We start from the raw sequence: 16,982 nt of genomic DNA on the forward strand, positions 1-16,982 counted from the left end.
TTTTTTCCAGATGTGCCCTGCCACTGTGCGCTGATTTAATTGTAGAGAGCAGCTTTCCATTTCCTTTCACACAGGCAAGCAAATAGAATTAAGATTAGCACACCAGAGTTTGGTGTTTGAATTTACCTTCTGCTAATAAGTTTGGGAGAGGCCTTAATAGAATTGCTATTTATTCATTGCCTTACATCACACGAATTTGTAGATCAAAGTGAAAAACACTCAGGTATTTGTTGTATTTTTGTTCTCTCTGTCATTCTGAAATTGCTGAAGAAAATTTGACTTTTCCTTTGTAGATTGTCTTTTGAGTCTAAAATTATGGTTTTTTCACAAATAATAAAGTGTCTGCTATTAGACTAGGGTGCTTCTCAAACATTAATGTGTGTATAAATCACCTGGAGATCTTGTTAAAATGCAGATTCTGTAGATCTAGGGTAGGAACAAGTTTTATGTATTGCTAGCAAACTCCCAGATGATAAGGATGCTACTGGCCCTGGACCACAATTTGAGTAGAAAGGCATGGTACTAGAATATAGTATTAGAATATCATATTTGGATAGTAAACATTCTCCTTGCAGTCAGGCTAAAGCTAGTACTGTGAGATACTATTCTTTGTTGTTGTTGTTGTTCATCCTCACCTGAGGATATTTTTTCTATTGATTTTTAGAGAGTGGAAGGGAGGGGAGAGACAGAGAGAGAGAAACATCAATGTGAGAGAGACACATGGATCGGTTTGCCTCCCACACTTGCCCTGACCAGGGCTGGGGATTGAGCCTGCAACCGAGGTATGTGCCCTTGACCGGAATCAAACTGGGGACACTTCAGTCCTCCGGCTGACGCTATATCCAAATCAGCTAGGGCTGGTAAATACTATTCTTAAATTGGTATGCATTATCCAAATAGAGCAGTACCACATGTTCTGCCTTCCAGAGCCACTGGGTTAAGTTTGCAAATACTCCTTATCCGTTATAATGGGCATTGACATTGCTTTCTTCATTAGGCCTCACTAACCCAAAAGAATAGGTCAGGAAGATTAGCATAACACAGGCACAAATGCCAGGTTTCCTGACTCACCTAGTAAAGTGTAGTTCTAGCCCAGTTCTTGTTTCCAAATTATTCAGGCAATCTTAAAATACCATTAACAAATATGCACTCTAGATTCTGGAGCAACCTGGACTATGAGTAGAGCTTGTGCCTCTTTATTCCCTGCTTTGTGTTGACAGCTCTCCATTGGAGGTGTCATCATTCTGAAGGATACCAGTGAAGACATTGAAGAGCTGGTGGAACCCGTGGCAGCCCATGGCCCAAAAATCGAGGAAGAGGAACAAGAGCCAGAACCCCCGGAACCATTTGAGTATATTGATGATTAAGAACCAGAGGTGTGTGGAACAAAATTGTATATTAAGAGAAATCTCTTTGTCAGTTCTTCAGAAAAGTTTTTTTATGTGGGGACATTGTCTCACTTTTTCCCTTTCTTTTGTGCTTAATCCCTATTTACCTAAACAGTATTAAATAATTGCCCCCTCCCCTTTTTTATCTCTGCTTACCATCATAACCACCAATTCCTTTTTCTTTCTTCTTTGAATCTACCCTATAGTGTACTACCAATGCTGTTCAAAGTAGCTGGTCTGCAAACTTTTTATAGGTCTGTGAGGAGGTAGAGAGCTTGCTTTAGGATGTTAATCTGCTCAGTGCTTCTTTTATCAAAACAGCCTTGCTTCCTCCTCAACCCAAAAGAAGTCAGCTAAACAAACAGTTTGCTAAATGATGGAGTTGATTTACATTGTGATGTAAGCTCCTTGTTGTAGATCAGTTACAGTTTGTGGACCAGCCATGGTTCATAGATTACACTTTGAGTACCACAGGCCTGGACTTCTCACTGATTCTTCTCTCCCTTTCCTTTGGCAATACTTTCAGCACTAAAAGCCTTAACATTTATTTATATAGTGAAATTATTGAACATCTAGTATGTATAAAACACAGTGCATATAGGTACTTTGGGGTCATTTAGACTGTAACACAAAGCTTTGTCCAGTTGAAAAAGATTATTATTATGCCAGCATTCTAACAATGTTGGGGGACGGGAGGGTTTAGAGGCAAAAGTTTGGAATAATCTAATTTCACAAAATTGTCATTCATATTTCTCCCATTTTTTAGAATGGTCATCACATATTTGAAGATATATGATCAAGCTTCCTTAATTTTACCCTAGTTCAAATACATTGTCAGACAGATATTAATTTATTCAACTCTTTAAATAAAGTAAGAACAGTATCATTGCCCAGCCGGTATGGCTCAGAGGTTGAGCATTGACCTATGAACCAAGATGTCACGGTTCAATTCCCGATCAGGGCATATGCCTTGGTTACAGGCTTGATCCCCCCAGTGTGGGGCGTGCAGGAGGCAGCCAATCAATGATTCTCTCTCATCACTGATGTTTCTCTCTCTCTCTCTCTCTCTCTCTCTCCCCCTCTCACTTCCTCTCTGAAATCAATAAAAATATATATTTTTTAAAAAGAACAGTATCACTTAATTACAAAATAAAAATATATTTAAATTTAAATGTCAGATTACAGATCTAACACCATGAGTGTTATATACTGACTAGCAATTAATGAAAGCTTTTACAGAAATGTCAGCTATATATTAAAGCATAAACTCTGTCATTAGTAGGAAAATATATTCAAGCCTCTGAGAGACAGTTTGGACCTTAGAGAGAAGGTGATTTATACTAACGTCCTTTCTATCTAGACTTGCTCTTGAAAATTTTCTTTCAGAGAATTTCTCTTTTCAGGAAATCTTGATGTTTCCTCAGCTTTCCCAGCCAGCACATGACAGTATTACTACCATGAGCACCCAGTCTCTGTATAACCGACTCACGTTAGCCCTTTCTTCCTTTCACAGCACCTCACTGAAGACCCCTGATTAGGTCATTCAAGGCAGTTAGTACAAGATGGTTTAGAAATTTTTTAGTTGGAAGTTAAATTCTTAATAGTTTTCAAAAGGATAAAATACTCAATCCAATAGAAATGTGAAAATAGTCTATTGTAGCACAAACTGGCATATGAGGACTGTATAGGCATGGTTAGGGGCTAGTTTTAGACTTCAACAGCTAGTTGTTTAAAAGAAAAAAAAAAACGTTTTTGAAATAAAGAATGACCCTAGCTTTACTTCCCTTCTTCCCTCCCCCAGGATCTCATTGCTCACCTGAAGAAGGTTGTCCAGGCTCATATTGGAAATGTCTATGAGGAAATTCATGTTGAGACCTGCTATTCACTGCATGTATCATTGCCTCTGCGCTGACCTGAAGAACCTTGTCTTGCAAGTCTTGGGTTAAAGAGAAGATATATGACTATTTAGTATGTGCTTTCACAGAACTTGGTTTTCAAATAAATATATTAAAATCTCCAGATGGACAAGGACTGTTTGTTTGATTTTCAGCCTGGGTTTTAAATAAATGGGCTTAATGCCTTTCATCATCACCACCACCACCTTCATGAAATGTCTAAACCGAAAGAGCTAAAACCTTGATTGCTAGGATGAATATGTATGACTTTTATATGTATACACTAGGGGCCCAGTGCACGAATTCGTGCACCTTGAAAGGAACTGTGGGCTGCAGTGGGCACAGGGGCAGGTCTTGGCCCACCCTCTGTGCCCCTGCCCAGCCCCTCCCGCCACAGGCCCTGGTCCCTTATCTGCTGGCAGCCCCGCTCCTACCGCCACCACTCCCACATGCTGACGGCGCCAGCCCCGCTCACACCCACTGACTGTGCAGAGCAATTGTGGCTAGTGCCAGCAGCGGGTGCAAACAGGGCCAGTGCCAGCAGCAGGTGTGAGCGCCAGGCGGGACCACGGTTGCGTGGCAGCAAAGAATTTTCAGTAACCACCAAAGGCTCAACCCGATGACAGTGACCAGTGCCCCGCCTCGGTCTGGCACCCCCACTCACCTCCACCATCCCACTGTGGCTAATGCCCGCCATGTTCCACGCATGCCCCCTGGTGATCAGCACACATAATAGTGACCAGTTGTTATGCTGTTTGGTCCATTTGCATATTAGGGTTATATATATAGATAGATATATTTTTTTTAAAGAATACTTTATTGGTTTTCAGAGAAAGAGAAACATTGATGTGAGGGTACAGCATCGATCAGCTCCCTCCTATAGCACACCGGAGATTGAGCCGGGGCATGTGTCCTGACCAGGAATCAAATCCGCAATCTTTTGGTGCATGGGACAATGCCCAACCAACTGAGCTATACCAGCCAGGGCACATGATTTTCAAATTTATGACAGTTAAACTATTTCATAGATTATTTGAAAAATAAGAGGGGGAAAAAATCAACCCTGGTTCAGAGAGAGTGGAAGGGAAGGGGCAAGGCAGAGAGAGAAACACCAATGTGAAGAGATACATCACTTGGTTGCCTCCTGCACATGCCCCAACCAGGGCCAGGGATCGAGCCTGCAACCGAGGATCCTTCAGTCTAAGGACCCATGCTCTATCCACTAAGCCAAATCAGCTAGGATTTCTTTTTTTCTTTTTTTTTAAAGTATTGAAGGTGTGAATGCCATCATTTATTGAAGTCCCTTTAATGATCCAAGAGAAATGTAGTCTGTTTATGCAATTCAGATGCATTTTTAAAAAAATAATCATTGCTTAATTGTTTCCTGCTATTGACCTTGTTAAGAACAACAGATATAAATTATTCCGTTTCATTTAGCTACAGAATCTGATAATGTACCTTTTTTCTTTCTCCATTTTTTGTTTTTATTAATTGAAATATAATTTAAATGTAATTAAAATGGACACATTTGAAGTGTATGCAATTTGATGAGTTTTGACAAGTACATGTTTGGTTTCTATATTACCAGACCTTTCTTGAAAGGTGAACTTTTGAAATAAGCAAGCATGGTCATTATTCTGACAACTCGTTTTCTTGGCATGTGAAATGGATCTCTGATTTACTGGGATATGGCAATAAGAGCTAGATTTGAGGAGCAGGGGTTGGTTGTGGGGTTTTTCTAACATTTATACATGAATCATTCTTTGCTCCAACCTTGATCCTTTCACTTTTTAGAGGAAACAAACTCTTGGGTAGGTTGATCAGCCCTAATACATTCGTCTACTACAGCTTTGTTAGGTCCAGGTCTAAAGGTTACTGATCCCAAAGGATGGCTCACTCATTGGTTAATTTCATTGTGTCCCCTTCTTTGTAAAGTCCTTGCTTCCTCAATATCAGATGATTCTATAAAAGAGATTATCTCATTTCCTAGACACTTAATTAGTTATGTCCTTCCTGTTCAACCTTCCTATTCAAGCTTCTAGCATTTCAGACAGAGTGATCTCTGACATTTCCCTTAATATATGAAATGTTTAAAAAACAGAAGTCTCAATGATGTTATTGTCCAAAATTGAGTAGTCTGGAAGAGGTGGTACATTCACTGGCCTCGGGCCAAAGTTATTAAATTCAGTCCAAAATAATAGACTGAACTTCAGGAGCAGACAACATTAGTTCCTAGTATGCAGTGCAATTTAGAATTTATATTTTGGTCTTAAATGATGAGGCTCTAGCTTTAAAAAACAAGCTAAAGCCGTAACTGGTTTGGCTCAGTGGATAGAGTGTTGGCCTGCGGACTGAGGGGTCCCGGGTTCGGTTCCGGTCAAGGGCATGTGCCTTGGTTGCGGGCGCATCCCCAGTGGGGGGGGTGCAGGAGGCAGCTGATCGGTGTTTCTCTCATCAATGTTTCTAACTATTCATTTCCCTTCCTCTCTGTAAAAAAACAATAAAATATATTTTTTTTTAAAAAAAAAACAAGCTAAAAAGAAAAATGGCTACTTGGATCAGATTATGATGAGACTCATGGGATTTTTTTCCCCCTAGATTTCCTAGGAATGCATAGCACTGAAGGAGAGCTAACCAAGAAGAAGTCCAAAGTGAAATAATTCATGACTGAAGACAGGATTGGAGCTAGAATTGATACATTCTATAGAACAGCGGTTCTCAACCTGTGGGTCACGACCATCGGAAAACACATATAGCATAACAGATATTTACATTATGATTCATAACAGTAGCAAAATTACAGTTATGAAGTAGCAACAAAAATAATTTTATATTTGGGGGTCACCACAACATGAGGAACTGTATTAAAGGGTTTCGGCATTAGGGAGAACAAGAAAGGAGAATGCAATTATTCCCAATGATGTCATTGTGGCACACTGTCAGAATTGAAGCCTTGTGGGATGCACAGATGGAAGGAAATGGTTTGATTTCTTGGATTGGACTTAATCCTGGAATCGTCTTTCTACTACCCATCTGCAGATAAGTGACTGCTGGCTCTGCCTTTTAAATACTCTTTCTTGGCATTCATGACAATTTTTTTCCTCCTGTCCCTGACCCCCTTTGTTTAACAGATTGAGTAAATATTTAGCTTTATTTGAGCACTAGAGGCCTAGTGCATAACATTCATGCACTGGGGGTAAGAAGCGGGGGGCATCCCTCAGCCAGGCCTGTGTCCTCTTAAAGTCCAGGACCCCTCAGGGGATGTCCACCTGTCGGCTTAGGACAGCCGTGGGCAAACTACGGCCCGCGGGCCGAATCCGGCCCATTTGAAATGAATAAAACTAAAAAAAAAAAAAAAGACCATACCCTTTTATGTAATGATGTTTACTTTGAATTTATATTAGTTCACACAAACACTCCATCCATGCTTTTGTTCCGGCCCTCCGGTTCAGTTTAAGAACCCATTGTGGCCCTCAAGTCAAAAAGTTTGCCTACCCCTGGCTTAGGACATCCCCAGAGAGGTCCTTAGCACTTCCTCGGAGGTGGGAGAGGCTCCTGCCACTGCCGCTGCGCTTGCCAGTTGTGAGCCCTGCTTCTAGCTGAGCGGCACTCCCCCTGTGGGAGTGCACTGACCACCAGGGGGCAGCTCCTGCATTGAGCATCTACCCCCTGATGGTCAATGCGTGTCATAGCAACCAGTCGTTCCGGCGGTCGGTAGATTTACATCAGTGATTCCCAAAGTGGGCGCTACCACCCCCCGGTGGGCGCTGCAGCGATCTAGGGGGGGCGGTGATGGCCACAGGTGCATTTGGGGGCAATGAGTAACTGCTATTAAAATTTTTTTAAAATTAATTTCCAGGGGCTGAGTAATATTTTTTCTGGAAAGGGGGCGGTAGGCCAAATAAGTTTGGGAACCACTGATTTACATATTAGCCTTTTATTATATAGGATTTCTTTGTGCAGGGATTCTTGGGCTCTTTGGCAGGTCCCACTCCCTATGACTGCTTTTTAACTCTAGCCTTCTCAGAATTTGGTCTTGGATTTTCTCATTCTGCCCAATCTCCAAGCAATTTTGTCCGTCCCACACCTTCGTTCACTGTCTTTTTTATTATTATTATTTATTCACTGTCTTTGTGTTCATGACTCCCAATCCACATCCCTCCCATATCTTCATCTGAGCTGGCTGCACATCCAACCATTGGGCATTCCTATTTGGGCTGCCTCTAGGGCAGTTATAACAGTGTATCCAAAGCACATCCAGCCTCCTATTTCTCCTCCTTGGGGCTAATGACAACCCCTCCATCTGGTAGTCCACATGAGAACAGGATTCACCCTTGACTCCTCACCTCCTCTCAAATATCCCCAGTTCATCCACCCTCCCCCACTGTTTGTGCCCCTAGTTCAAGCACTTAACTATCTCCCTTTCACTTGACCCACTTTAATCCATTCTCCAAAATTGAGCTTTTTAAAATGCAAATCATATGAGTCTCCTGCTTAAGCTCTCCCAGTGGTTCTTTGTTGAATAATGCCCACATATGTTGCTGTGTGTGCAAAGTTATTCAAGGCTTTAGCTGTTGCTCACCTCTCCAGCCTCCCATTTCTTCACTCTCCTCCCACCTCCTGCTCAGAACCACTTCTACTTCCTCCAAAAATTCATTGTCATCTCCTAGCCTTTGCACATATCATCCCCTCTGCCTGAATTACCCTCCTCTCTTCACTCCCACCTCTCCCTCTAGGTCAGTGGTTCTCAACCTTCTGGCTCTTTAAATACAGTTCCTCATGTTGTGACCCAACCATAAAATTGTTTTCGTTGCTACTTCATAACTGTAATGTTGCTACTGTTGTGAATCGTAATGTAAATATCTGATATGCAGGATGGTCTTAGGTGACCCCTGTGAAAGGGTCTTTCAACCGCCAAAGGGGTCGCGACCCACAGGTTGAGAATGGCTGCTCTAGGTCTTTAGGTCTCCATTTATAGAGACTTTCTCCAAGAAATCCTCCCCAGACTCCCCCACCAGAGCTGGACTAGGTTTTTCTGCCTTCCCAGCACCCAGTATTACTCCCGATTGTTCCCGTCACCATATCATCATCTCTTGCCTAGTTGACTTGCCTATCTTCCTCCACATTAGTCTTGCTCACCGTTATAAGCCTAGCACAAAATGTATGATCACATATTCATTGACTACCTGTATTGTCCAGAACAGTGAAAGCCACAAGTGAGCACTAGGAATAATTGGAACAGCCCATGAGTGGGTAAGAGGTGATTCATTCATCTGTCTTCAAAACTCTTCCCCAGGGGTCTAAATGTCTCTCCTATTCCTCCCCCGCAGTGACTAACACTTCTCCTGAGGACTGTTTTTCAATTGGTTTTACTCTTTGGAAAGCCTGGCTTTTCTTTGTGTGTGTAGGCAAGATCGTGTCTCTGAAACCTAACTGACATAAGATGAGAAGAAATGAGCTTGGGCAAAGAAGGTTTTACGGCTTTGTCCCAGACCCCTCTCCAAACCCCCTTATCTTCTTCATAAATGAGACAACACTTCCACTTTCTATAGGAAATCCCTTAGAGCAGCAGTTCTCAACCTGTGGGTCGCGACCCCTTTGGCAGTCGAACGACCCTTTCACAGGGGTCGCCTAAGACCATCCTGCATATCAGTTATTTACATTACGATTCATAACAGTAGCAACATTACAGTTATGAAGTAGCAATGAAAATAATTTTATGGTTGGGTTACAACATGAGGAACTGTATTTAAAGGGCCAAACGGCTGAGAACCACTGCCTTAGAGGGTGCTTAGCTTGATTGTTCCTAGAGCTCAAGTTCCTTTATACCCTCTCATTTTTTACAGTTAAAAGCTTAAGGGCCCTTCTAAGCCAAGCTCCATAATCGAAAGATAGTGAACTTTGGTTCACTTGTTCCTTAGTGGTTTCCTCATTTGTACAGAGAAAATCATGTCCACCTCAAAGTTGTTGCGGGGATCGAATGATAATAGCTAATTATTACCTGCCTACTATCTAGGAATCACACATGTTGATGTCCTCATTCCTCACAACTACCCTAAGAGGAGAGTGCTATTGTTTGAAATAATCTATGTTTAAGAACCTAACACTTAGTAGGCATTTACTAAGTTTTATTTGAGTCAGAATGGTATGCCCTAACCCCTCATTTCACACATGGGGACACTCAAGAGTGACCTCTTCAATATTGAAGGCCATTTTTTACATTTGTGTTTTCAATTCATCTTTGCATTAAGCTGGTCTCTGGCCTCTTTTCTGGCCTTGTTTGATCCAAATTGACAACAAACAAATGGCAAATAGCCATTTCTTTGCCTATCCTATACCCACACTCTGCTCTAAGTTAGTGTCTTCCTCCATACTCCTAAACCATATCAGAGAGGGATTGTCAACAGAAGCAGTATTTCCAAACACCCACAGCCTCTACAATAGCCGCTGTTAGTGGCATCTACCATCTGTTTGCTGGGATCTGTGCAGTTCATTTGGTGCGTGCACTGTTTTCCAAATCAAAGTTATTTATGTGTAATAAAAGTGCATCCGGGAGGTAATTGCCTTCAAGACCTTGGGCATTACACAGAGCCGGGATTTGGCAAAGAGTGGGACAGAGATAAAGAATTTCCCATTCAGTAGTATTCCCATGACCTTGAGCGAGCAGCCTCTGACTTGTGCCAGGATCTCTCAGAAGCCCTGATTCATGTTTGAAAGATTTAAGAGGTTTACAGGCATCCAAGGCTTTCTGCATATGCTGGGTATGAACTAGTCTCTCCAAAATAAGGGTGGGCAATGGGTCCCTAAGCAAGTTCCTTCCTTTGTTCCTGGATAAGAAACCAGGTGGGGCCCTGACCAGTTTGGCTCATGGGACAGAATGCCGGCCTTCGGATTGAAAAGTTCCAGGTTCTATTCTGGTCAAGGGCATGTACCTAGGGGACATGCAGGAGGCAGCAGGTCCATGTTTCTCTCTCATTAATATTTCTAACTCTCTATTCCTCTCCCTTCCTCTCTGTAAAATCAACAACAACAAATATATATATATATATATATATATATATATATATATATATATATATATATATTGGCCCTAGCCGGTTTGGCTCACTGGATAGAGTGTCGGCCTGGGGACTGAGGGGTCCCAGGTTCGATTCCAGTCAAGGGCATGTACCTTGGTTGCAGGCATATCCCCAGTAGGGGGTGTGCAGGAGGCAGCTGGTCGATGCTTCTCTCTCATCGATCTTTCTAACTCTCTATCCCTCTCCCTTCCTCTCTGTAAAAAATCAATAAAATATATATTAAAAAAAAAAAAAGCCAGGTGGGGGTACTCACTGACATCTCACTGCCAGCACCCAGTCTCCTCCGAGCAGCTCGCAAGTACATATGGCACATGATTGGCACAGCAATTTGTTGTTTTCCAATGGTTTCCTATGTGTGTAGGATTTTCCTTTTTCAACCAGTCTATAAATATAAGCTCCTTAACAGCAAGCCCCAAAGTATCCCCCAAAGAGCCTGCCAGAATGTTTGATAATGCCTGCTGGTTTCAAATTAAATAATTGCTTTAGCTTGGGGAGTCTGGTGATGCCCTTGATCCTGACTTACTCTTCTCCATGGCACTTATATGTTGTTTATTGTCTGTCGCCCCCTATTAGCATGTGAACTACATGGGGACAAGGGGTTTATTTTTAATGACTGCTGTATTCCTAGTGCCTAGAGCAGCAGTTCCTGGCTCATTGTAGGCATTCAGTAAGTGTTAGATGAATGATGGAAGGATGGACAGATGGGTGGATGGACAGAGAATAGTGGCAAACTATCATTTAGCTCCTGTGTGCTAGGCACTCTGTGCACCGCTTTATTCACATTGCCATTCTTAATCCTCACAATTCTATTGCGAGGTAAATATTATCTTCATTTTACAGAAAGGGCTTAGGAAGGATCAGTGCACATAGTTACCCAGGTCATGTTGACTACAAAATCTGTTTCTTTTTGGTTTTTCTTATGCTTATATTTTAGCTACTATGGAAGTGATTCAGCAGATCTGGAGACCAACTCAGAAATCCATCAGGTTTCGCCAGCATTCAGATGATGCTGATACAGATGGTCCAGAGACCACACTGAGAAACACTGTCCTATGCAAAGCTGCCTCTAGAAGACGAGTCCCCTGGCTGTTCAGATGGGGTGTGTATACAGAGATAGGGAAGTCCCCAGAACCCCCAAAGCATAGCCATCAGCAAAAGCCCTCCTTAGAGGAAGGCTGTTTCACTACCAATAGAGTCTGAATATACCTGGAGACAGAATGTATTTCCAAGGAGAGATCACCAGAAATGAAAAGGATGTCAGAAAGTGGAACTGCTGTCCGGCTGTGGCCCCTAGGACAGGTCTCTGTAGTACATGTGATATATGGCACCAGGCCTCCTGACTTTCCTACCTTCAGGCTTTCCTACACTCCCCATGGCAATTGCAATTCACCATCAAAAAGGACTTGGGGCCCTGGCTGGTGTGGTTCAGTTAGTTGAGTGTTGTCCCATGCACTGAAAGGTCGCTGGTTTGATTCCCACTCAGGGCACATACTGAGGTAAGATTCCCAGTGGGGGTAGGTGCAGGAATCAGCTGATCAATGTTTCTCTCTCCATCTCCCTTCTCTCTCTAAAAATAATTTTTTTAAATATATTTTTATTAATTTCAGTGAGGAAGGGAGAGGAGAGAGAAAGATAGAAACATCAATGATGAGAGAGAATCATTGATCGGCTGCCTCATGCACATCCCCTACTGGGGATTGAGCCCACAACCCATGCATGTGCCCTTGATCAAATCAAACCTGGGACCCTTCAATCCAAAGACCAACACTCTATCCAATAATTTTTTTAAAGGACTTGGGGGCTGTCTAACTCTGACAGCAGCCTATTTTATGAGCTGCTTCTTGCTCTCTTTCCCAGAACCCTGGGGTAGGCCTACTGAAGAGCACGCAGGGGCAGCCAGGATGCAACACTTACTCTGAGAAGTACCCCACTCTGGCCCCCAACCTGAGACTCTGTGGCTTGCAGTGGCTCAGGGTGATTGATACCATCACATTACCCAAACACACAATGCCTATGAGTGGATGCCATGCAGTCAGGTCGGCCCCACCACAGCCTGAACGTGGGTGCCTCAGCCTCTCCAAAGCGCTGTAAGGGGAACTGCGTTCACTTCCCCCAGTAACACCTCAGCCATCAGCAAGCAGAAGGCGAGAGGACCATGGCTCCCGGGTTAAGCGAGGACAGCCGGGCCAGAATGCCCATCAGCAGACAAAGCACCTGCTGGAGCCAACATAGCAGAGGCCCAGGAAAGAATAATTTCATTTTTCTTAAAATAATTTGATCAACATATATTTGTAATTTGAATGGTCTTTATGGGGAAAATAGGCTTACTTACATGTATTTTGTGGTTTAGAAATGTATTTCTTTTTAATGCGGGCAAGGAGTCAATAACAGTCCGAATCCAGCCACTAACAGAGCTGCTTAGTCAGTGCTCAGTCCCTCAGCATTCTCTAATCACAAGTTCAAGACAAAGCCATGCTCTGGCAGTGGACTGATGCTAATGAAAAATATGGACAAGCATTGCATCTCAGGAGAAAGCCAATGGGACCAGAGCAAACTGGGAAATCAAATCTGTAGATGACTAGATTTAGCTCATACATCTATAGCACATTAGAGAAGATCTAAGAAAAGCTCATCCATCCATTTATTCACCCATTCTCTAGAGAACTTCTATAATGTTTTAGCCCCGCCACCATTCGCATTCCTTCTGGTAAATGATGTCTGTATTTTCATTGCTGCCTGAGGGAACTGATGACCTCCTAGCTCAGCCCAGAATGGAGTTTCTACACTCCGTCCCAAGGCCACCGTGATTGGTTCTAGGAAGAGCACCCGGCCCAAGTCAGGCCAATCCGAGGCAACGGGACCCAATTCTGGGTCATTGGTTCTAGCTACTGAGAACCACTCTCTCTTCCACTTCTGACGTGGCCTCAGACTGAGCCTCCCCCACGTGAAGCCTGAATGTTGCTCCAACCCATAAGAACCCGAACTATAGGCAGATCCAAATGGCATCCTGTGAGCCCCAGGTCCAGCTGTGCCTCTGCCTCCAGACTGTGAAGTTCCAGGAGCAATAAGTTCTCTTCTTTGCTTAATTAAAACGCAAGCTGTCTAGAGTTGAATTTGATACCAAAAGAGGAGCCGTTGCAGAGGGGTGTCATGGGCTGAACTGTGTCCCCTCAAAATTAACATGTTGAAGTCCTAACCTCCAGTACCTCAGAATATGACTGATGTGGGAAAGGACCTTGCAAGAGGTAGTTAAGTTAAAATGAAATCATATGGGTGGGCCCTAACCTGAAATGACTGGTGTCCTTACAAGAAGAGGAGATTAAACCACAAGGCCTGTGGTATTTTGTTCTGGCAGCCCTAGCAGACTCACATACGGGGTTCACCAGGGGGAAAGATGAGGTGATTGAATAGGGGGGCATGAAAGAGGGGAGTCAGGGTGAGGAAATCATTGCAATCATCTACCAGGGAAATGAGGCTTGAGCTAAGGAGGAGGAGGAAGCAATGAAGAGAAGAAGATGAACATGGATTTGAGAGAAATTTTAGGCCTAATTGACCCAACTTGGTTATGACAATGTCTAATTGAAGGAAGGGATATCAAGCTTCCGGCTGGACGCTGATGGTGCCATGTCCATCCATGTCCACTAGGGAAGGGAGCAAAGTCAGAGGCAGCGAGTAGTGGTTGTGGACTGAAACTGTTTGTCCTTTCTGGTCCTGTGCCTCTTCCCACACCGGTTATTAGCTCCTGGGGCTGGACCTGGTCAACTCACATTAGTGTCTGCTCCACTCCCATAGCCTGGAGCACAGGTTCTCAGGGTGGGGCAACTATCCCTGGGAGCCAGGCATTTCACACACGGGTGGGGTATTTTGGGTTTCCACAATGATTGGGGAACTCAACTGGCATTCCTGGTGGGAGCCTGCCACACTGGACATCCTGGAGTGTGGCTGGGGAGCTGCTCATCATTTTGAGCTACTCAGTCACCACCACAGCACACCTGCACCAGGCTCAGCAACGGCCTAAGGCCACGTGCACCAGACTTCTTTTTGTCTCCTGGGTAGTTAGCCAACCACTTATATGGAAATATATATTATTTTATAACAAGCTGCTTTCCTTTCATTTCTATTACAGTTAGGGCATTATATGATTCTTTTTTAAATTATGTGGGTGAGTAGGCTATGTTATCTGGGAACTTCATTTTATGATAGAAGAGAAGATATTACAAAACATGTTATTAAAGGGGGAGTCTGGGAAGATAGAGACTCAGCATCCAGGGTGGCCAGGCAGCCTCACTGGAGAGCCCCTCTGAGGCCTCCCTGCCGGTTCCCCCAGCGGGCCTGGCCTTGGCTGTTGGCCGCCTCTACCCTATAAGGCCATGTGAGGGCTGAGCAGGCAGAGAAAATGAATGGGCTCCCCTCGCTGGCGCCTGCAGCTCTCATGGTTGCCCTGAGGGCAGTGGGTGGGGCTTTGGAGGCTGGGAGCCAAGCAGCCACCCAAGAGAGGGCCCCTCCCACACTTAGGCTTGACTGTGCCCCATGCCCCTGAGGGGTCCCTGATCAGATCAAGAGCAGGTCAGACTTTCAAGTGCAAGAAAGGAACATTGCCTGTCCACACCCATTACTGCCCTCTAGACACATGTACACACATTTCCATAGTGCAGAGGTTCTAGTGAGTCAGCACACACCAGAGCTCCGAAGGCTCCTGACACCAGGATGAAGGGCAGGGACGGAAAACTGTCCCTTGTTTTGGCCTTTTCCCCAGATCTATGTTCTGGGTTTGGCGCTTCCAGTGGAGATGGCCAAAGGCCTGGCTGGGTGGTTGTGTGGCCACAGTTGGCCTGGTCTGAGACCTGGCCTTCCAGACCCAGACAGCTGAGACACAAGGCCTTGGTGTCCAGACCAAGACCTGGACACTTTGGGGGCAGGGTCACCATAGTGCACCACTATCCAGGGGCACCCCGGTTGTAGCAGTGGGTCACTCAGCACCCCCACCTTCCCGGAGGGCCAAGTCCAGCCTCCTGATGCTCCCGGGACCCTGTCCTAGGCTCTGCCTGGTGGACACATCACTGGATGCTCAGTCCTCTCAAACCAGAGTGCTCAGCACAGCAAGTGCTGCTCAGCAGACATGTGGCTCATCCAGACAGATGTCAGCTGCTCCTCCCCCTCAGGCTCCAGCAACCGGGTCCTCTCTCTTGTTTTTCACCCTGTGCCCATCTATAAAGAGAACTCAGCTCCCCCTTCAAGGGCCCCCACCCAAGAATCCTCCCACAGAAAAATGTGCAGACAGCATGAGCGGTTCTGAGGGGCCGTATTAGTGTGAATTAGATTTGATCACAGGTCTCTGAACAACCGAGGTGATAGCAGCTTAAATAAGACAGATGCTTGTTTCCCTCTGCTCAGCAAAGCGTTGGGTAGTTAGTGCAGGGCTGGCCTGGTGCCCCGTGTCAGGACTCATGCTCTTCTATCTTCTTGTTTTCCTAGACTCATTTTTCCTGGACCTTCTCAAAGTAGGGCTGCAAATACTCAGGGGAAGGGGTGACAACTTTATCTACCAGAAACATCTGAGCCAGGACAAGAGTTGCTACAGGGAACGCTGTTCCAACATCTCTGCCGGCTGCAGCACCTCCCCCCGGGTCTTGGCAGGCCCTCCTGCGACCTGGTCCAGGCATGGAGTCACAGGAGAAGGAGGCCACTCCCCTGACTCCAAGCAGGAGGTAGGAGGGGGTCACAGAGCTGGAGGCTGGGGCACATGTCCGTGTCCCTCCGCCTCTCCTCCTCTCTGGAATGGAACCTGCTCTGCCCGCAAGAAGCCTGTGGAGTCCAGACTCCTGATGACTTGGTCAAGCAAGCAACCAACTTGAACACACTCAGCGAAGGAGACTTTACCCCCTACACGCAGAGGTGTTTTAAAAAGCCAAGGGCAGGGTGCAGCCTCCTCCGGAAGCACTGGAATCAGACATGGGATCCCCAGACTCCAGGGAGAACCTCCCAGGGGCTTAGCTGTGTGTACCATGTTAGCTGGTCCTCCAGGCTCACACGGTACAGGCCAAGCCGCAGTGAGAACTGATTTTCAGGCTCAGTCCCACGCAGAGTCCAGAGAAGAGAGGCGGAGGCGCCGAGAGCCGAGGCCCATTGCTGGGGTCCCCCCTCCAGCTCCGTCTGACTAGGCGGCTCCCCCTCTGACCTCCCTGTGATGTGCACCGACAAAGTCCCTTAAGTTTAGCTGTGTGGAGCCGGGTTTCTGTCCCGGCTGCGGAGGAGTCCCGGCCTGACTCTGTAGGAGTTGAGGCGGGAGGGAAGGAAAGGGCAGGGGCCCCACGAAAGGGAGGGCGGAGGGCAGCCTGGGCGGCTGTGCCCGAGGCAGCTGCGTACTTTTCCGCTTTCATCCTTCAGGGTCTGAGCTGGGGCGCGGAGGCGGGGTGTGTGGGGTGTGTGTGGGGGGGTGTTGCCTGGGGTCCAGTGATGGGAAGAAAACGGAGATGCCCAGGCCGCCGGGTGGGGACGGGCTCCGCTCCAGAGAGCGTGTGGTTTCTGGGAACCTGTCCGCGCTCTGACCGTAGGGCTGGCACCTCCAAAGTCCGGGTTCCTGGAAGTGACCGCGGGGAGGGGGGCGGGGCGGCGGGCGC

The 16,982-nt window shown here is 45.5% G+C and overlaps 1 protein-coding gene across 1 annotated transcript in view; it reads left to right on the forward strand.

Moving 5' to 3' along the window:
* PSMD1 (proteasome 26S subunit, non-ATPase 1) overlaps positions 1-3,407 on the forward strand; it is an 85,809-nt gene extending 82,402 nt beyond the window's left edge. The window contains exons 24-25 of the mRNA XM_070422377.1: positions 1,221-1,376; positions 3,190-3,407. Coding sequence (XP_070278478.1) covers positions 1,221-1,367 — 147 coding nt within the window. The 3' untranslated portion in view covers positions 1,368-1,376; positions 3,190-3,407. The remainder of the gene's footprint in view (positions 1-1,220; positions 1,377-3,189) is intronic.
* The last annotated feature ends 13,575 nt before the right edge of the window (positions 3,408-16,982 follow it).

Source organism: Myotis yumanensis, unplaced genomic scaffold (assembly GCF_028538775.1).
Source record: "Myotis yumanensis isolate MYYU_CA2020_CCGP unplaced genomic scaffold, mMyoYum1.0.hap1 SCAF_8, whole genome shotgun sequence".
NCBI classification, from domain to species: domain Eukaryota; kingdom Metazoa; phylum Chordata; class Mammalia; order Chiroptera; family Vespertilionidae; genus Myotis; species Myotis yumanensis.